At 36.5% G+C, this 22,693-nt stretch overlaps 1 protein-coding gene across 1 annotated transcript; it reads right to left on the bottom strand.

Moving 5' to 3' along the window:
• Positions 1 to 11,991: 11,991 nt before the first annotated feature.
• On the bottom strand, positions 11,992 to 14,212 carry LOC121416668. The gene has a single exon (XM_041610144.1). It carries the CDS (start codon positions 14,198 to 14,200, stop codon positions 12,392 to 12,394), a length of 1,809 nt encoding a protein of 602 aa, XP_041466078.1. The 5' UTR covers positions 14,201 to 14,212; the 3' UTR covers positions 11,992 to 12,391.
• Positions 14,213 to 22,693: the final 8,481 nt, after the last annotated feature.

Genomic DNA, 22,693 nt, shown 5'->3' with positions numbered 1-22,693 from the left:
TTCAAGGATTAAGACAACCCACGCGCAACGACGATAGAGGAGCAATGAAAGAATAAGACATAAAAAAAATCAATTTGGTATAAACCTGTAAAGCAAATGGAATGAGGCTATAACTAATTAAAAAGGTACACAACTGAGTTCGTGCTAAGTATAGTCCTTGAGAAGATGGTGTTTCAGCTTTCGTCGAAAGACATATATTGAGGGTGAATGTAAAAGATCATCATGGAGGGCATTCCAAAATTTAGGGCCTGTAAAAGTGATATTCCTTTTGGCAAATGAAGTTCTTACACGAGGAAGATGAAACAGATTACTTTGCCGAGTAGGATATCCATGGACACTGCTATTTTTTTAAAAAAGGGAGGCAATAACAGAAGGTATATCATTGGCATTTAACTGATACATAAAGATTCCTAAGTTATAGGTATAAATATCAGTAATACGAAGTAGTTTGTTTTTTAGAAATAATGGAAATGTATGAGATAGGTTCCAACACAGTTAATATTTCTGATTGCACGTTTCTGGAGTAATAAAATCCTATCAAGCAGGAATTTTGCCCCATTGCCCCAGGCTAAAATACCATAGTTGAGGTAGGATGATATGAGAGTGAAGTGTAGTGATAATAGAATATGATGAGGAAATTCTTGTTTCAGTTTATTTAAAACTCCCGCGTTTCGAGACAGCAACTTACATAGGTAGTTCACGTGAGTCTTCCACGATAAATTAGAATCTATATATATGCCAAGGAATTTTGTTGACTCAACTAGGTCAAGAGGAGTATCATGTATAAATAAATTGCCAGGAAGTGTTGAGAGTGAATTACTGAAGAGCATGTAGTGAGTTTTATTAACATTTAGAGATAGTTTATTGGCATTTATCCAACTTTGAACCATTTTTAACTCTTCATTTACAGTATCAAGGAGAGTTTGAGGGTTGTGGTGGGAGTAGAATATGTTGGAGTCATCCGCAAAGAGGATGAATGACATGATTTCAGAACAATATTGAAGGGCGTTTACATAAAGAATAAAAAGCAAAGGCCCCAACAGCGATCCCTGTGGAACGCCACAGGATAATTGTCTTGAGTAGGAATCCTCACCATTAATACTCACAAATTGGTTGCGGTCCGTTAGGTAGCTCCTGAACCACTCCAAGGCCTTTCCTCGTACACCATAATTGCTCAGTTTGTACAATAATATATCATGGTTGATGGTATCAAAGGCCTTGGAGAAGTCCAGGAAAATTCCAACGGTATGAAAAGATTTATCGATTGCGCGGCTAACTTTATCCAAAAATAGAAGAAGGGCATGAGTTGTAGAATGATTTTGTCGAAAACCAAATTGGGTATCGGATAAGATTTCATATTTTGTAAGAAATTTCACTGTGCGAGAATAAATCAATTTTTCCAAAATCTTGGAAAGTGCAGTTAAAAGTGATATTGGGCGGTAGTTTCCGAGTTCTTCTTTACTACCCTTTTTAAAAATAGGTATAACTTTTGCAGTTTTCATTTTTTTCGGCACAGTTCCATTAGACAATGATAAATTAAAAACATATGTTAGGGGAGATAAAATTTCTGTGATTGTTTTTTTTAGCAAAGAGTTGGATATACTATCGAACCCAGCACTTTTGTTTATTTTCAGATTGTTCACTATGTCTAAGACTTCATGCTCAAGAATTGGATCTAGAAACAGCGTTTGAGGGTTTGGCGTTTTTAAGAACTGTTTGAAATTACAATTTGGTTCAGAGACATTTCGCGCCAAATTTGGACCAATGTTGACGAAGTAGTTGTTGAATTCCTCAGCAATTGCAAGAGGATCCTGTACTTCGGTTTCGTTTACTAGAATTCTGGAAATAGGAGTTGAGACTACCTTGGTTTTCAAGACATCATTTATAACTTTCCACGTCTTTTTTAAATCGCCTTTGTGAGCATCGAATTGTGAGGAGTAATAGTTCTTTTTAGCTAGTCGTAATGAAGTTGTTAGAATATTACGATATCTAGTATACTTGGATTTGGTTGTCATGGTTGTGGTGTTTGGAGTAGTTTTGTATTTATAAAAGAGGTTGTTTTTTTATTTATAGATTTGAGTAGCGATTTGGTAATCCACGGAAGCTTAGGAGTTTTTTTATAGTTAGAAACACGGCTTCTGCGGAATGGAATAGAAGAATTGAGGTTATGCATGAAGATATCCATAAAGTTATCGAAAGACGAATCAGCATTGTCTGTGGCATATACAGAGTTCCATTCAGCAACAGCAAGTGCCCTAATAAAATTGTTAACGTTATCCTCCGGAAAGTTGCGGGTCTTAATGTTGTTGGCTGATGCAGGCAGACAGGATGAGATTGGATATGATATTAAGTTATAAACAGGAAAATGGTCCGAAATGTCGCTGACTATAATCCCAGATTTTACGTTATTCGTTTTATTAACAAAAATATTGTCAATTAGAGTAGCTGATGATTCAGTTATTCTAGTAGGTTTGGTAATAGTTGGGACGAATGAATAAGCAAGTAGCAAGTCAAGGAAGTCTTGACAGTCTGAGTTTTCATGATGCTGGAGGAGATTAAGATTAAAATCACCCATAATTGCACAGGATTTGTTAGTAAGAGAGCAGGAAGATAATATATGGTGTATAGATTCAATGAATTCGCTAGAATTGGAATGTGGAGGTCTATATACTACTCCAACTATCATATTACCCTTGCTTTTTAATTTAATTTCAATGAAGATAGTTTCTAATGCATCAGATATTTGCGTCAACTCTCCAATAACTTCAAAGTTAAAATCAACCGGGACATAAATTCCCACTCCACCACCTCTTTTGCCAATGCGACTAGAAGAAACAAAGTTAAAACCATTCATAGAAAAATAAGAGGATGGCGTGTCTTTAAGCCAAGTCTCACTAATTCCTAAGATAGAATGATTGAACTTTAGCTGTTTTGTGAAAAAATCCAAACGATCAAAGTTTTTGTTGAGACTTCTGATGTTAAAATGTAAAAAGAGAATATCATTGCCGGAAACAGATTCCAAAGTTGAGAAAAAATTGTTCTCTGTTACATGGTTTGATGAAAAGGAATCGAATGGAGTGTCTTCTGCATCAAAGTCAAAAAGAAGTTCAGGTGTTTCAAGGTTAAGAGAGCTGTTGTCAAGCGAATTACTAGAGGACTGGTTAGTATGCATACACGGTACATTAGTTGAGGTACTACTCATGGATGTGTAAGAAAAATTTGTCAGTTTTAAAAGTTGTAAATTGAAGGAAATCCATAACTAAATGGACAGAAGTAAGAAGAAGTCCATTCGCAATATACGGGGAAGTTATCACTAACATATCGTGGCGCGTGGGAAGTAAAGTAAATTGTGGGTAAGCAATTGGCAGTGTTAAGAAGAGTTGCTTTTCCGTAACGAAAGAAGGACGTCGATACTCAAATATAGGGAAGGGGGCAGGCTGGAATAAACATAGCGAAGTATACATGAACAATGAATAAGATGAATAAAATGGTACTAAAAATAAGATCATGAATAAGTAAAAATATAGGTATTGATATAAATAGCAGGACAAGCACTGCATATTGAGTGATGGCGCACTCTAATTCAAGCACGAGCTGGACTACTGCCATTAAGAATAAATTATTAGATGATAATAACACGCATTATACACTGCAAAAGAAAAGAACGAAGTGCCAACTCAGCAACCACGGCGCCTGCATAACGACTGCACCGCGAGCGCCGATCCGCCAGCTCAGAAATTTAAAGGGAAACCAAACCATCGGAACGGGCCGGCCCATGCCAAAAAGGACAAATCAGAGAACGAGAACCAGGAAAGTCCGAGAGAAATCGGACAAGCACTGAGAGAGCTATGGGCACCCAAATACCACTACCGCAGGTGCTATGGAGATCCCCCCACCGGCAAAGCGACAAAGACGTGCGATGCCACGCGCGAACAACTCCATCTGCTTGACTAAAAAAAAAATAATAATAATAATGGGGAGAGCTGCTCACAAGCGACACCACACACCCCCATCGCACCGCCACCGGGAGGACCCCCACAGCAAAGCATCAGCGATCGCAACACCCAAACGCCCACAACCCACCCCCCCCCCCCAACACCCTACCGACTCCCCTCAAACCCCAGTTGGTCCGCTCCCCGACCCCCACTCCCACACAAGCCACCCCGACCCAAAGGCTCCGTTCCCTCCCGGACAAGACAATCGGCGCCAGCAGCGCAGCCACCACACAAGCGGGGAAAAACCACACAAGCGGGGAAAAAGACAGACAAAAGAAGGTGAGACAGCATTTGAAAAGTTTGAAATTCCATAAGGTAAAAAAGGAACAGTGAGTGTATAATGAACGCATATGGCATATCAAAACCAGTGCTGAATATTAATAATAATAATATGCAACATTTATATAGCGCTTAATACAAATGCTTCTAAGCGCTGCATACTATTACCCCGAATAACCGTTTCGGGCTTCAGTTTAAACTGGTTAAGAATTTATTACAATAAAACATGGATGTGATCCATAAGCTAGGTGGTGATAAAAAATAGAACTACATTTTAATGACTCCATCTTAACTTTATATATACCTTTCCAATTCTGTTTAAAATTTGATTTCATCTTGTATTAATTAAATGGGGGGGGGGTAAAGAAGCAGCGACCAAAGATAAGAATTCTTATTCTTTAGTGTTGAAGTCCATTATATCACGGTAAGACCCCTTTCCAGGCTTAATACTTTCATTGAAATTCCATTCTGTCCTTTGCCATAGTTAACAAATGACAAATTGAATTAAATGCATTAAGATTAAGATGGCGGACACTTTGACAGTATACAAACCTTTACTCTTAAAACGTTGTCCTCTTGTACTAATTGCGAATCTTCTTTTATGTTGACTCGATTTGTTTCAAACTTGAAATTTGTCAACAACCACCCACCCTCCCTATCACACACGCACACACCGACTCAAAACTCTTTTCTCTCTCTATTGTACTAACTCTCTCCCATTCTCTACCCCTCAGCTCTGTCCTCCTTATCTCTCCTTCTTTTGTAATCCATCCATCCTTCATTCATTCACACACACACGCGCGCGCACACACACACTCTCTCTATACTAAATCATTCATCTATCTCTTTTTCATCCCATCTCTCTCGACGAAACCCCTCAGCTGTCCTTTGTGATTTGACTTGTAATATCAAATGTATTTATGTGTTGTAGAAAGCGTGTGCGTACTGATTGCTAAAGTATCCTATTGTATACACCAGATCTCTAGAAAACACACACACCTATTAGCAGCCACATGCCCACTACGTACAGTACGTCTAAAGCACCTCGCCCACACAGCCTCACAAACACTCGAACACCCCCACACACTCTCTCACTCCATTCTAATACACCTCCATTCCCCTTCGCCATCTCTGTTCTTCATCTTTATATTTCCTCTTTTGTTCTCCCTTCTCCCCCACACACTCTCTCTCCATTCTAATACACCTCCATTCCCCTTCGCCATCTCTGTTCTTCATCTTTATATTTCCTCTTTTGTTCTCCCTTCTCCCCCCACACACTCTTTCTCTCCATTCTAATACACCTCCATTCCCCTTCGCCATCTCTGTTCTTCATCTTTATATTTCCTCTTTTGTTCTCCCTTCTCCCCCCACACACTCTTTCTCTCCATTCTAATTCACCTCCATTCCCCTTCGCCATCTCTGTTCTTCATCTTTATATTTCCTCTTTTGTTCTCCCTTCTCCCCCCCACACACTCTCTCTCCATTCTAATTCACCTCCATTCCCCTTCGCCATCTCTGTTCTTCATCTTTATATTTCCTCTTTTGTTCTCCCTTCTCCCCCACACACTCTCTCTCTCCATTCTAATACACCTCCATTCCCCTTCGCCATCTCTGTTCTTCATCTTTATATTTCCTCTTTTGTTCTCCCTTCTCCCCCACACACACTCTCTCTCCATCATAATACACCTCCATTCACCTTCGCCACTTCTGTTCATCTTTATTTGTCCTCTATTATACTCCCTTCTCTCCTCCCACACACGCACACACACACACACACACTTTCTCTCGAATCAATCATCTTTATCTCACAAACTATATCTTTGTCTCTGTTTAAAGGACAAATCTACCCCAACAAAAACTTGATTTGAATGAGAAGAGAAAAATTCAACAAGCATAACACTGAAAATTTCATCAAAATCGGATATTAAATAAGAAAGTTTGTGAAATTTTAAAGTTTCGCTTCATTTCACAAAACAGTTATATGCACATCTCGGTCGGTATGCAAATGAGACAACTGATGACATCACTCACTCACTATTTCTTTTGTATTTTATTACATGAAATATGAAATATTTTGATTTTCTCGTCATTGTCATGTTAAATGAAGTTTCATTCCACCCTAAAAACGTGGAATTCCATTATTTGAACATTCTGTGCTTTAGGCAAGGAGGTCCTAATCATCAAATTCGTAAAAATTGAAATATTGCATAATTCGAAAAATAAAATAAAAACAAAAGAAAAAGTGAGTGAGTGCCATCATCGACTCTCTCATTTGGATGTAACTGGCTCGTTCATATTACTATTTTGTTAGAAATAAGCGAAACTTTGAAATGTCATAAATTTCTTATTTTACATCCGATTTTGATGACATTTTCAGCATTGTGCTTGTCAGATTTTTCTCTATTGATTCAAATTAACATTTTTCTGAGGTGGACTTGACCTTTAATCAATGCACTAGCTCTCTCATTGCTCATTTGCACTCTCTCATCAATAACCAACCTCAGTGTCTTGTAACATGATTAAATAAAACCAATCTTACGATCAGTCATATCACATTGCAGTAAATATTTCTTTCATGTACATATAACATATACCCCAGTCAGAACGTTAATGTGAAGCTAATCAGTGTATTTTTTTTTCACCAACATTAACAAGTTCACAGATGTCATGGAATAAAGCAAACGAGATTGAATGTGTGTCTGCATTCAATCATAAAGAAGTGATTTAACAATAGAGTCCAATGTACAACATCTACTCTCAGTGGCTCGGTAACACACACATTTACGATCAATTGCTCATTATAAGCATTGATTCTGGTTGGTTCATTGTGATTATTCTAAACAATTATGTACGTGATCTTGTTATGCCATGGCAATTTTACGATTGACTGTAAACTTTTGTGAAACGGTGACTAAACTGGGTATTCCCAATCTCATTCTCGACGTGCTCAAAGAGCCTACAATCATGACAATAACAACCTTTTGCTCCCAATTATTGTTCGAAATCAGCTTGCTGTAAATATAAACTGACAAAAGAGAAGAGACTGTGATTTATGCCAAACATTCCCCAGAACAATATACATTACGCGAAAGAGTCAAAGTGCGATAGAAAATGAAAACAACACAAAAAATCAAAGGTAAAGATCCCACTGACGTCATGTTGCTTTTACTTAAGACCAAAAATTAACATGAAACATATCAATTTAGTAGGCGGAGATACATCAAGTACTACTCATATGCTGTGGCTTCCATTACCAGCTACTCAATAACGCGACTTTATAAGCTTGAATAAATTTCCTAATTTATGATACATGATGAATAGATGTATCTTATCTTAATTACACGTTATATCAACAGATATAAATATTTAGATCATGCACATATCAGACCTCTGACACGTATTTTATTTTTTTTTTCGTGAAACATTGGGCATGGCAGTCATGTCGAAAATAGCATTAATTCATCATTATTAGTTGCGTATATTACAGTTAACATTATTTCGACAAATCTCTTCCATTAGAAAAAAAAATAGTTGCTGTAAAGATTTATTTTACTAGAAATGTGCATGTATTTTTAGATATATACCATAAGACAACGCATAGAACTGAAATTTTAGAAATCAGTATTTTGCTAAAACCAACATTTTTATCATTTTCCACTGTTTATCTGCACAACGCTTAGACTGACCAATGAGATCTCTACATTACATTCTGAAGATAACAGAGTTACAAAATTACAAAGGAATTTAACATGGTTAATATGAAATCATTTTTTTTCAATCATCAATACTATAAATACAATTATTGTGAATTCTCACTAACACAAATTGATATTTTACGCGGATATTCATAAAGTCATTTTAATGAATATATACGTAGAAACTAACACAATTTTTCTAACAATAATAAGCTTATTACACCAATTCGAAAAGAAGTATAAAACATATTAAGTGCAATGTGATGATAAGTGCCTAATTGTTCTATATACATGTACACTATATAAAATGCAATCAATAACCCCCTTTTCAAGACAGAAATAAAATAATCAAATGATTAATACTACTGTAATGCATGGACCCCCCCCCCCCTTGAAAGCAGTCAAGGTGCTTAAAAATGCCTAAATTTGAATTCTGAAAAAAAAAACGCAATTTTTTTTATGCGCAGTCGCTCCACTCCCGCGCTGAAACTAATCTTACACGACTTTGGCCATTACAAATCCCTATAGGCTTAGCATATAGTAAATGTTACATCCCCTGCATCATGAGAGTAATACGTCCCCTTGTATTCATTATGTATGATACCATGGGCTTATAAATATGGTTATTACTTTCATCATAAACCAATAAAAATATCTTTTGCCATACACTGGCGGGTAAGAATGGGTGCGTGGGTGTGTGTGTGAAAGGAGGGTGTCATAGTATCCTTGCATCTTTGTGGAAGCGGGGAAAACATAGGTCTACTCTATACTTCGAGTTAAGATAACGATGACTTACTGATGGCATTGACCAAATCAATGCCGTGAATTAAACGCAGAGGCAAATTATGACAGCAATTTGCAATTTCATCCGTTTATAGGAGACTTTAAATCACATCAATTCCACAAAAATATGATGAATATTTCAAATATGAATTTTGCCGCAAATGTTGAATGTTGCATCACGTCTCAATATAATCTTAAAGATTATTAAAAATCATTCCTTTCTGCAATTTTTTAAAATCTCATTTGATCACTTTTTTTGGAAGTTCATTTTGTGGTCTGTGGTGACTTATAATAATTTCAATTCCTTTTTTCATTTTCATCTCATCTCTAATCAGTCATCAATGCGTTTTCATTTAATGAAATATTGACTTTTCGATACTTATTTGTTTTTTTTAATTTCTTTTCCCTGTCCTTCAATAGTTCTGTAATTTATTGCTAATTAACCTTGATCATCCTCTGTAATTATATGCACATCATTTTAAACGACTGAAGCAAATTTTCAAGGCTAGCAAAATACGCCCACTCTCTGCATTTTCCCATAATTACATACCCCTTGAAAGATAATTTAGTCATAATTTTGTCTTCAACTATCAACAATTTTGCTCCCTCGTTTCTCTCGCTCGCATATTGATATTTAATCTGATTCATTTTTTAATAACCTAACAAATCCATTCCAACATAGCCATCGAACAAATTCCCGATAGGTCTTTAGTAATATATACATTTACAGTATATAGGGCTACATGTGTATACACTGCCAGTGATGTGATTACACACCATTTGAAATATGTTTTTGGACATAACTTTGTCTTCCAAATACTCGCTCGCATATTGATATTAACTGTACATCCTTACTTTACATCCATCGAAAAAAAAATCGCAAAAGGCCTTTCACTCAAAGATGGTAGAATTATGTACATTATACCCCGTATACATAGCTATTGAAAGGGTGTGTGTCCCCAATTTTTTTTTCCAGATAATAATAATAGCAATAATTAGCATTTATATAGCGCTTTATCAATCTACGACTGTTCAAAGCGCTTCACAATTATTATTACCCAGTCACTGGATTCATAGCATTTCAAGCAGCATATTAGTTGCACACTTGTTAAACCAACCACAGTGACGGTTGAGAGTGGCAAAGTGTGGATTGACGCCTTGCCAATGAAGGCGCTAGGCCATGGTTGGATTTGAACACATGACCCTCTGATTACAAGGCGAGGGTCAGAACCGCTGCACCACAGCACTTCCAGAAAGGAAGCGCCGTCTTCTAAAAGAAAGACAGTACCTTGGTAGGATATAAAGACAAGCAGAATGAAAGTAAATAGTTATAGAGCATCTCACCGAGTGAAGACATGTTTGGTATGTTTATTCTCTAAACCTGATTACTTCAATCATCTTATTTCTCATTGGTGACACTCATCTCTTCTATTACTTCATGTTTATACAGTGATGAGAACAGAAGAACCACAGGGAGCCGGTATGTATGTTTAGTATACCTAAGTAATTACCCTTATCAGCAAAACTTGAAAACATGCTTTCTCACTCACACAACACTTACATTGCATGGATATTTATAAATGTTAAAAGTATATTGCTATCATCCCCCATTGCTTGGATGGGATTTACTTTACAGCCATTGATAAAACAAATCGTTAGAGGCCTTAACTCCAAGATGGTAGCATTATGTACATGGACATATACCCCCCGATTACATATCATTTAATGTGGTGGGTGTCCCCAATTTGAAATTTCAGATCAGTATATTGCTATCACCCCCCCCCCCCTCCGCCATTGCTCGGATCGAATTTACGCCAGTGTTATAAGGGGAATGATGTCTAAACCTGAAACATAATATACCCATCATCCCTGTCCCGTCATTTTCCGACTTTGAAACAGAGGGTCGTGGGTTCGAATCCCAGCCATGGCGTAATTTCCTTCAGTAAGAAATTGATCCACAATGTGCTGCACTCAACCCAGGTGAGGTAAATGGGTACCGGTAGGAAGTAATTCCTTAAAAATCTGTGTGCGCTAAGAACGCCTAGCTTAGTCGGGTAATATAGGAGCGCCTTGAGCACCTAACAAGGTGGATATGTGCGCAATATAAATACCCTATATTATTATTATTATTATTATTATTATTATTATTTTCCCATATCTTACCTTCTCTCTTTCTCTTTCTGTTTCACCTTCCTCACTCCCTTTACTTTCTTACTCTCCATAATAATTTTGTCTATTAACAATTGTGCTCCCTCGCTTCTTTAGCTCGCATACTGATATTTGCTCTAATTCATTTACTTATAACCTAACAAATCTATTTCACCATAGCCATCGAACATATTCCTGATATGTCTTTAGTAATATATATATTTACAATATAAACATATGTATACACTGCCTGTGATGTGATAATTACATCCCAGTCTTGATAGAGGTTTTTGGTCATAACTTTGTCTTCCAAATACTCGCTCGCATATTGATATTAACTGTACATCATTATTTTATATCCATCAAAAAAGATCGTTTGAGGCCTTTAGCATTGTGTACATATACTACTTTCATTCAGCAAGGAATTCATCCACAGTGTGCTGCATTCGACCCAGGTGAGGTAAATGGGTAGCGGCAGGAAGTAATTCCTCAAAAAGCTGTATGCACCGAATAGGTAGCCTAGCTTTATAGCCGGGTAATAATAATAGCAGGGCCCGCTGGAAGAACAGTTTTCGGAACTGAAGTGGCTACCCTGGGTAAATACACCTCTATTATTATTATTGTTATTATTACTCCCGTATAATATAGCCCTTGATGTGGTGGGTGTCCCATTTTTTTTTATTTATCATCCCCCCATTGCTCGGATCGGATTTACCCCAATGTTATAAGGGGAATGATGTCTAAAGCTGAAACATAGTCTACCCATCATCCCTGGCCCGTCATATTCATATATCTTACCTTCTCTCTCTCTCTTTCTGTTTCACCTTCCTCACTCCCTTTACTTTCTTACTCTCCGTTTCTCTCTTTCTCTCTCTCTCTCCCCTCTAAGTCTACCATGCATCATAATATCAATATTCAATATGTTTTCAACCTCTATTATTTTAGTATCACATAATGTTTACGTTACATAATATCCATACCGTCGGACAACTGCAATTTGTCCAAGCATTGGAACTTGGCTCGCCAATTTCCATTTATCTTACTATGTTTACTACTTAAATAGTAAATCCCAGTGCCCATCCTGAACTAAATGTTTTAGGTCACCGTGGTCAGTTGAATGATCTGATCATTATCTGTCCCTCCATATCATGGTGTGTATGGATATCTCCTTTTTAAATACGGAAATATGTGAAATTATAATATTCTGAAATATGTGAAAATATAATATTATGAAATATGTTCTCGCAATAATAGCTTCATCAAATGATATTTAGACCTATTTCCATGTAAATGATATATGTTCTTGGATGCAGGAGTATTTTTTTAATATATTTTTTTTACCGTGATGTTCAAGATGGGTGAGAGTTATTAGGTCTTATCAATTTATTTGACATGATTGCTACAGGTATTTCATTTATCCAAAGATTGTTTCATTCTGGTCATTGTATATTTTAATAAAATCAATAACTCATTGATCCCCCAAAATATCGTTTAGAACGTGAGTCTCTTTTCGAATACGAGAATATTATCTCCATCACAAGCAATTATCTTGCCTGATGATGAGATCATTACACGAGATAAGAAAAGCTCCACAGTCCATTGATCAGTCTGAGTCATTCTATTTGATAGAGGGAATGACGTCACTCTTCTTTTCTTCACTTCATTCCAACTCATCACCTGATCAATCACACACGTCTTGTACTCATCATCTGATGACACGACGTAGAGGTCGTCTGTTACAGGATCAACACTGACATTCAAGATGACATCACTGTGGGGGAATTTCCTTTGACCACCCTGTCTGTCTATGATTAGTACTCTCTCATCAACAGGGTAAGGTTGAGCGATGATGTGACCTGATGATAGCACACCTCGCATCACTACATTCTGTTTACATGTGATGGTATTCACGATCTTACTATCAGCTGGGTTGATGACGTATATCTTAGACTGACCCCACTCAGCAGCGATGATCATCCCATCACGGTCAACAGCTACACACACCGGTGAGATATTGTGCGTTGTGTTTCTTGGTATTGTGACGTCATTGATCCGCATCCATTGTCTGTCATACACACTGATGCATCCAGTCAAACTGTCCCCTGTACAACCTCTACACCATCTACCACATACTATCTTGTCATCATTCAGTAATGCACAGGAGCGAACCCATGATGTATCAGTACCTGTTATCACTCTCTGGATGTGTTTAGTGTTTATATCTAACATGTATGTATGCTGGCTACCTGACGCCATGTCAGTGATGATCACATTACATTCATCTATGCATCCCACAATACATGGGCATGTGATGTTATCTTCAACACTGATTGTATCACTAAGCATCCACTCACCATCATACCCACCAATCCTACCATCATACTTCTCTCCCCCAACACCCTTCACAAACCTCACACCTGATATTCTATCAGTGATTTGTTTCACATCATTCTTGTTTAGTGGTTTCTTTAGTTTATCACTCACTGACATGTTCACACTATGACCATCTTTAACAATGTTTTTATCGTCTTCTAGTACTGTATTTATGGTCTGTATTGCATTCTCTATTGTTTCTGTGCCATCCTGCAATGATTTCATCAACTCTCTGATCTTCCTATCCTTCTCTTTAACAATGTTATCAATGTCTCTATGAAGACCAATCTTCTTATTGTCCACGTGTCTTTGTCTAATCTGTGCATTTGTATGGATTAATTTAAGTTCTTTCTCTCTCTCTTCATTGTTCTTTCGAATCTTCTCATTAATCTTCATAATCTCTTCTTGAAGTACTTGATTCTGATCATCAAAAGCTTGGTTGATTTTGTCAGCCTCCATCTTCTCCTTGACTTTATCTGTGTTGATCGCCTCCTTGATTATGGAATTAACTTTGTCTCTCAAAGCTTGTAGATGGGTGTCTGTGTCTTTCGTGCATTGGTCAATTTCATCTTCATAAAGACGACCTTCTTTTAATTTGTCCCTTCCCTTTTCTTTTATACTTGTAAGTTTTGCTTGAAGGTCTACGATTGCGACATCCATATTTTGTCGCACACAAGGGTCTAAATGATCTAATGCACAAAAAGCACATAACGCTTTACCATGACTTTTACAATATAATTTTACCTTTTCATCGTGTTCTTCACAATAAATATTTGGTACACCTCTTTTAACTCTTGCGATGCACCCTTCTTTAGACGCGCAGCCATCACAGAGTCTCTTCTTCTCCTCCACGTAGTACGTCACATCTGTCATTGATTGACACTCCTTTCCTTCGCATTGTTGGTCTGGGGTGAAGTTAGTTGCCATGGTGATCAGAGTATTGATCTGATGAAAATGGAAGACAAAAACATATCTTAAAAAGGGAAGACATATAGATAGAGAAAGAGAGAGAGAGGGGGAGAGGGGGGGGGGGGAGTAGATGGCGTGGTAAAGATTTATAAAGAGGGAGAATTAGAGTGGAGGGGGAGAGAGATTAATGCAAATGCAAAATAGGGGTGATTTGAATGAAGGGGGGGGGGTGTAGAGTTAGCGGGAGGGGGACAGAGTAGCGGTTAAAGAAATAATAAAAAAAGAATCAATAAGAATGAGAATAAAGATAGGAGAGAGAGAGAGAGAGAGAGAAAGGGGGAGTAGGATGAATAGGTTAGAGGGGGAGAGAGAAAAAGAGAGGGAGAGAGAGAGAGAAAAAAATAAGTCATGAAAACGACTTCTCTCCTTACGTTGGCAAATGCCCTATTATAAACAATTATCTTTCATAATCTTACAAAAATCCTTTTTTTTCTTTTTAATCTTGAAAGCTTTAAATAACGATGACATAAATAACAAGAACAAATGTTTCTGATTGTTGTGATAAAATGAAAAAAAAATTGTTTCTCACAATTTGACATATTACCTGTTGTGGCAACCTCTCCAAGATGCCTTATTCACCGAATATTTTCAGAAGATGGCGTGGTTGCTGATGCACCAGAAAGTGTACGCCAGGCTGAAAATGATATAAATTGAATAAAATAGAAATAATAATGGCACACAAATATGACAATGAAAATATGGAATTATAAGGTTAGGATTTTTTTTGTTATTTCTATGGAACCCTTGAATTCATGGCTTTGTAAATATAAATCTCCCGACCCTAATTAACATACGAAATGATTCTAAGGTGATTTACTCAAGGTTTTTTTTCACAAAAAATTAGAAAATAGGATTGACTTTTGATTCAATATGTAATCTTTTCTTAATTTGTTACTGGGAGACAGAGTACTCACGCATATACCATCATCTGCATATATATATAGGCCTACCCGTTTTCACAAAATATTGTCAAATTTTGATATTCAATATCTCCGTTACTTTTTAACCTATAATGTTGATCGAGGCTTCTTTTTTTTTTGGGGGGGGGGTTGTTGTGCTCGTTGACACTTTCTTGGTTTATATACATGTATATACAATCATATTCTTTACGCTTCGAGTAAGCATAAGCAGTGAGATATGTGACTGTGCGTAAGGCTTGATGTAGAATGTTTCATGCACCCCCCCCCCTTCCCCGAACATTGTTCTCACGAACAAAATTTTTGCAGCTCCGTTTTAATTTATTCTCTAACTTATACAGTACGTATCGATAACAAGTTTACACTTTCATTAATAAAGTTCTTGATGTCAGAATAAGTAAGAAAATTATTTGATTTTGTTTTTATTTCCTCACTGTAGAGGGCGTTTAAAAATATTTCCTAGGCCTAATTTGAATATGCAAATAAGTAAGGGTGTGGTTTGGTTATCGTAGGTCTGAAGGTTTACGTACCAAGCTCATACGGTGCACTTGATTTTTGATCTGGCTAGGGACGGTTAAGTGTGAGAGTGACCCTATATCATGCCGCTATGTGTGTTGTGGAATTGGTGACTTATCAGAGCCTTGATTCATGAATTCTGCTACCAGTATCTTTTCTTAAGGCAACACCACCAGGTCGGTGAGCGGGTTTTCTCCATTTCCGTCAAAGCCTATTTTGCCTATATAACCGTGAGTTCGCATTTTGTTTCCTAATCTAAGCACCAGAAATAAGTGTAAACGATCATTTTGACAAAATGAAGATATTGCTAATTTGTGTAGAAAGAAGACATTGAAAGTAATATTTTAACAAAATGAAATATTCCATTTCTAAGCGAATCTTATGTACAAACGAGAAAAAATCAGTATCGATGGTCGTGATAAATTAATTGATTAATTGATATAATCGATCCGTCAACTTTATCGATTGTGTAATTGAGAGTGCGCCATGAGGAACGACGGCATCACGCAATTTGGAGTGCTGAATAATTCGTTAAAATCCTACGAAACCCACGGAATGAACTGCAAATAATAACTGATTTTAACATGAAATGAGTGGAAACAAGGAAAAGAACAAAAGAGGGCCATATTTGTTACGATCTAACAAGTTTACGAGAGATTTGAACATGTCTAATAATCAAGTCACCACGGAAGAGGACCATGCATTAGAAGCTGGCAAGACATCAAACATGGTAACACGTGCAGATTTTCAAAAACTGTCTAACCAGATTCATTGGGCTCTCAGATGACTGCTATCAAGAAGGATATTTCAGGAATGCATACAACACTTGCTGATCTACAGGTTGCAGCAGCAGATTCGGCTTCAAGAATAAGCGCAATTGAAAATCAGGAAATTCCGAAGCTAAGAAAGGAGAAAAGAAATGGTAAAAATGACCACAGGGTCCAGTAGTTATGCCAATAACACTGGTCTGTGTGGAATCATTTCATTGATTTCCACCAAGAAGCTTTCAAACTTCCCCTTTTAACAATAATTGATGCTAATATCAACGCAATCCAAAATTTCTCCTCACCATGTTCGATATAACCTGAATTAACATACACAAGAGTAGGGCTGGCCGGGGGTCAAGGTGGCTAAAATGGCCAAGGTAGTCAACTTTGAGGATGCTCAATTTTAAGGATTCATTCACCAGTTTTGGGTGTCACAGCACACCCTTGATAATATTCTGGTAACATTCGAAGTATTTTCGGATAAATTGAACTGATGTTATTGGCCATTTTAAGGGCCATAAGTGGCCATAATGACCTTAAGCTGTTGAATAGGGTCATTAGGACTGATATATTTGGAATCAGCATAAAATTTACACAAGATGGACTTTTGAATGCATTTCAATTGTATATGGGAAGAAGATGAAACACGCTGAAGACCTCGAATTCCTGTCTACGTGCAGTTTATTATGCAAAACTGCGTAAATGATCAGTTATGTCTGAAGTACGCCAAATGCACCTCATATAGATCAAAACTGATGGAATAAATCACATAAGGTCAAAATACTTTTCAGATGCTAAATTTCAAGGATTAATACACCAATGCAATATGCCCTTGTAACGATTCTGGTAACATTCAAAGTATTTTTGGATAAATTGAACTGATGCCATTGGTCATTTTAAGGGCCATAAGTGGCCAAACTGACCTAAAGCTGTTAAATTGGGTCATTAAGACTGATATATTTGGAATCAGCATAAAATTCTACACAAGAAGCTTATTTAAATGCATTATCATTTTATAAGGGAAGAAGATAAAACATGCTGAAGACCTCAATTTCCTGCCTATTTGAACAGTTAATAATGCAAAACTGTGCGAATGGTCAGTTATGTCTAAATTACCCAAAATGACCTTCACAGGTAAAAACTGACAAAATAAATTATATGAGGTTGATGGGTATTATCCAGCGCACATTTTGAAAATAAATGTGGATTTCTAAAGACATCCGATCGTAGCTCTAATCAATATTTGTAACAAATTACGTACGAAAAAAATTCATGAAAATTGTAATCTTTGGCCAAATTATGGCAAAATGACCACTTCTTTTGTGATTTGGCAAATTAAACCACGTTATCTGGAATTTGGGTGCATTCTTACTTCAGATAGACCCTTTTAATTGCATGTGGCTACAAAAGCAGTCTGTTAAGGGACCATTTTCCAAAGCGTAGTCAAAATCGTCATTTTTGGTCCAAAATTGGCCAAAATGACCAAAATGGCGTGAGCACGGTCAATAAGAGTGGCATTTTGGAATCAGCGCACAATTTTACCCCGGATAAGCTTGTCAAACCTTCCCCACCAAAAATTCTGAATAAAGCCCCCTATCTCCTACATGTAGACTAAATCTAATGAGATAAGAGTCTTCCTAAAGATCACCAAGATGGAAACAGGAAACAAAATACTCATCTGAAAACCTAAACTACAAGAGCGTTTCCCCATATGCCATGGGAAATTCTTTACTTTTAGTCTGTTAATGTTTTAAACAAACTATGAATGGAAACTCGGCCAATATCGTTTTCTCAGAAGAGACTTTATAAAGTATCATTTTCTCATGATCATTGTCATACCGCCGCCAACGACGTAGTGTGGAGAAGCCACTACTTACAGGAGATAGTAGTCCTCATCAGATAGGTCCAAAATCATTTATTATGAAAACAAATATTTTCATGAATTTACCAATCAGCTCGATAATACTCAGGATGTTCAATCAAATCTGATTGCCGGTGAAAAACGAAAGAAAAAGGTTTTAACATTTTATAAAGAATCGAAGTAGATATTGTAGGAGTGTCTATTCTTATCACATGAATTTGGGGATTGATTCATTTGGCACAAATAAGATGAAATGATATTCCTTCTTTATTTCATTTCAATTCAAACATAGTACAACGTAATATGTATCAGATACATACTAACAGATTTATACGAAAAACAGTAAAATATGCAATGCATGGAAATAGATACAGATAAACTAATCATTCTCAATATTTATATAATACTTATATTATACAATTAATGCACATTTATGAGTGTGTTATGACGATGCAGCACACTCGAGGGTATTTACAATTATGCGAAAGCAAGAGGCGCTTGCGCCGAGTGCTTTTGCATAATATTGTGAATGCCCGAGAGTTGCTCGCATCGTCACTAACATCACGAATCTTAAAATGTGCATTAATTGTTTTATAAAACGGGTCGGCAAAATGATTTTTTCATGGAAATCTTGTTCAAATCCCTCCAACTTGTGTACGATCGCACAGACGAAGAGATCACAAGACTGTCAATTATGACATCACAGGCGTATCTACTATGCGCGCCTAAGTAAGCGCATCAAAATCCTAGCCAGCCTCTTTTACTGAACGCGTATCAGTTTTTACGCGCTACTGGAACTAATGCTGCACAAAAATTGCACAGTGCTGCACGAAAAATGCACGACTGGAAGGTTGCGCATAATTAAAGCATGAACACGTGACTTGAATACGCACTCACCATTGGCTACATCCTTGAACCCGTTTTATAAAAAATATTATTTATATCCATATCAACTGACAAAATGACATTGTAGGGTATAACGACCTTCATAACTCACCCTGTTTTTATTGATCCTCGCCGAAGTATAATGACGTCACCTTCTATGATGATCTCTTGAAAATAGTTTTGATGTTATCTTAAAACTGTATAAACTTCAGAGACCGATATGTTGAATAATAATTATCTACGCTGCGAGACAAGATGCGTATGTACATGATCAATGTCGTTACACGTCTAAGGATTACGCAGTGCTAATTCCCTTATTTCGGGGGTAATTTTCACACATTGCTAGGCTTTACTTCTGTGAGTTGGGTGAATATTAAATATGAATTGAAAGGAATGTCACAATCCAATTTTCACATGTTTACATGGAAAAATGAGCATAATAGCTTCATGGTGGGAGCGTCGACAAGTGATGAACTTCAATGATTCTTCTATATAGATTGATATGAATATAAAATGAAAGCAAAGCGATGGGGGAAACTAGATAAAGAGAGCAGGAAAGAGACAGAGGGAAAACCTAATAACGAAATATTTGATATTGAACAGACAAAGTAAGAAAGGGTCGCATAGTAAATTTTCGCCGTATGACGAGGCCCTTTTTACACTACATGTACAGTAAATAAACGGCAACGAAATTTGATAATGAAACGTCACAATTTTTATTATTTTCAGAGATTACACGGTTATAGCGTCCCTGATTATCCACGATGGGAGCATCGATGAGAGACATGCTTCAGTGTTTCTTGTGAATATGAATGAAATCAAAGGAATATTTATAAAAAAGGGAGAGAAATCTAGAGACACAAGGAACCTGCTGAACATTCGACACGTCATAAAGACATAAGCAGAGAAAGGGAGAAGAGAAAGGAATGAAAGAGAGAGGGAGAGACAAACTCTTTTCTCTCTCCATTGTACTAACTCTTCCCATTTTCTACCCCTCAACTCTCTTCTCCATATATATCTCTTCTTCTTTTGTAATCCATCCTTCATTCACACGCACACATACACACCCACACACTCTCTCTCACTTTCTATTCTGATACACCTCCACTCCCCTTCGCTATCTTTGTTCTTCATCTTTGTATTTCCTGTTTTGTTCTACCTTCCCCCCTTACACCCACACACACTCACACCCTCACCACCCTCACACACGCACACACCTCTCTCTCTCTCCACTCTAGTAACATTCTCCCCTTCCCTCTTCGTATCTCTGTCCTCATTCTATCTCTCTCTTGTGGACTCCCTCCTAATCATATGCACACACACACACACACACACTCTCTGTCTTTTCTTTCTCCCCCTCTCTCTCTCTCTCTCAAATCGATCATCATTCTCTTCTTCATTTCTTCGCACTCTCTCGCTCCTCTCACTCTCCTCTCATTAATAACCAATAGTAATGTCTTGTAACGTAATGAAATAAAATCAATCTTACGATCAGTTTAATCATATTGCAGTATATGTTGCACTCAAAATTGATTTGTTTCATGTACATATACCATATATAACATATACCACAGTCATAATGTTAATGTGAAGCCGATTTTATTATTTACAAATGTTCACAAGTCTTCATATATCATGGAATAAAGGAACCGAGATTTAATGTGTCTGCATTCAGTCATAAAGAAGTGATTTAACAACAGAGTCCAATGTACAACTACGATCAGGACCTCGTAGCACACACATTTACGATCAATATGCTCATTGTAAATATTGATTCTGATTGGTTCATTCTAATTATTCTGAGCAATTATGTTCATTCAACCATGATCCTGATTTGCCATTGCCACTTACGATTGATCGCATATTTTATTTGTGAAATGGTGACCAAATTGGGTTTCCAAATACTATTCTCGTGCTCAAATACTGTGAACAATCGCTCCCAGTTATTATTCGAAATCAGCTTGCTCAAAATACACATTGACAAAAAAGGCAAGACTGTGATTTAAAGACAACCATTCCCAAAGGAAATAGATTACGCGCAGATGAATCAAATTGAGATAGAAAATAAAAGAAGTTATTAAAGTTGAAATTCTTTAAACGCCATGTAGTTTATCCGAAAGGCTAGATAGAAACGCGAAATATATCATTAAATGTTAGGCGGAAATACATTGAATAAAACGATTTTTCATAGTTTGTGGCTTAAATGGCCGATTCATTTTCGATTCATGTCGATTAAATATACAGTGGTGCTTAAAAGTGAGTAACCCCACCAGAAAGTGCACTGGTGCATATGGATTATTAACCAAACTATATTAAGTTATATTTTGTCACCTGACTGCACAATAAAATTTATAGAAGATGGCAGAATTTGAACACTTTCAAAGATATTCATTTTCCGGTGGTTTCACTAACTTTTTAGCACCACTGTACTTTCCTTTATTAGAGAATATATCGCATTAAGGAATAGTAATATTTACATCATGCGCTTATCATAAAGAAATATACATTCTGGGATTTACATGAAACGTTGGACATAACATTAACACATTATATAATCATTTGATATATTTTAACCAAAAGTATATTGATAATTCTTTCTCATACATGTAGTTGATAAGAAGATACGGTATGATGATCTTAAAGCAATTTTCTATATGAGCATCATTACTGTCGTATATTTGATCATTTCATCAAATCTATAACGTAACAAAATTAATTCCAACCTATTGCAGATACAGTTACTGAATATCTTATCACTCGGGGATATTATTTACATGTTTATAAAAAATACGACTTATATGCCAATGTAATTTCTTTTATTTTGAGCATGACAATAAATTTCCAATATCTAATATATCTGAATATCGATTTTTAAAGCACAACTAGAGGTACCAACATAAGCAAGAACTTTAATGTCATTATTTTAAAAGCTAAAAATATTATTCCGAAGTGCAAAACATAAAACTGATATTTAAGAAATAAATTTTTGCTAAAAACCATAAGTATTTTGTATCATTTTTCCAGTACCGTTTTGCACGACGCTTTACTGACCAATAAAGTTCGACGTAATTCTCACCAAGTGATATCAGCACTATGCTGGAGATGAAAGAGCTTCAAAGTTACTAAGGATAAGAACGTTATCCTTATTATTGAATTAATTTTCAATAAAACTCACAATAAAAAAAATTGTGATTTGTAACAAATTGAGAGATTATGAGGTCATGTAACATGATGTTCATAATAGCATATCATTAAATACGTACAAACTAATACCACTTGCGAAGAATGATCATATCATCGACCCCCAAAGTAGCGTCAATAGTATAAACAAAATCAAAATGAATTAATTCAACATTTCTATGCACATGTTGTTCGTTACCATTCACCCAAAGTTTATAAATGCAATAGATTACAACATTCTTTGTACAATTATCTGTTATATTTTGATAACATATTATAATTTTTATACTAGTCACTGCATTCTGGGCCGTCATCTACACCTTTA

This window comes from Lytechinus variegatus, chromosome 6 (genome assembly GCF_018143015.1).
Source record: "Lytechinus variegatus isolate NC3 chromosome 6, Lvar_3.0, whole genome shotgun sequence".
Lineage (NCBI taxonomy): Eukaryota > Metazoa > Echinodermata > Echinoidea > Temnopleuroida > Toxopneustidae > Lytechinus > Lytechinus variegatus.
Note: the sequence above shows the minus strand (reverse complement) of the source record. Positions and strands in the feature narration are given on the sequence as shown.

What these genes read in the sequence shown, in the direction of transcription:
- LOC121416668 (XM_041610144.1), bottom strand. Translation starts at nt 14,200, where the DNA reads ATGGCAACTAACTTCACCCCAGACCAACAATGCGAAGGAAAGGAGTGT.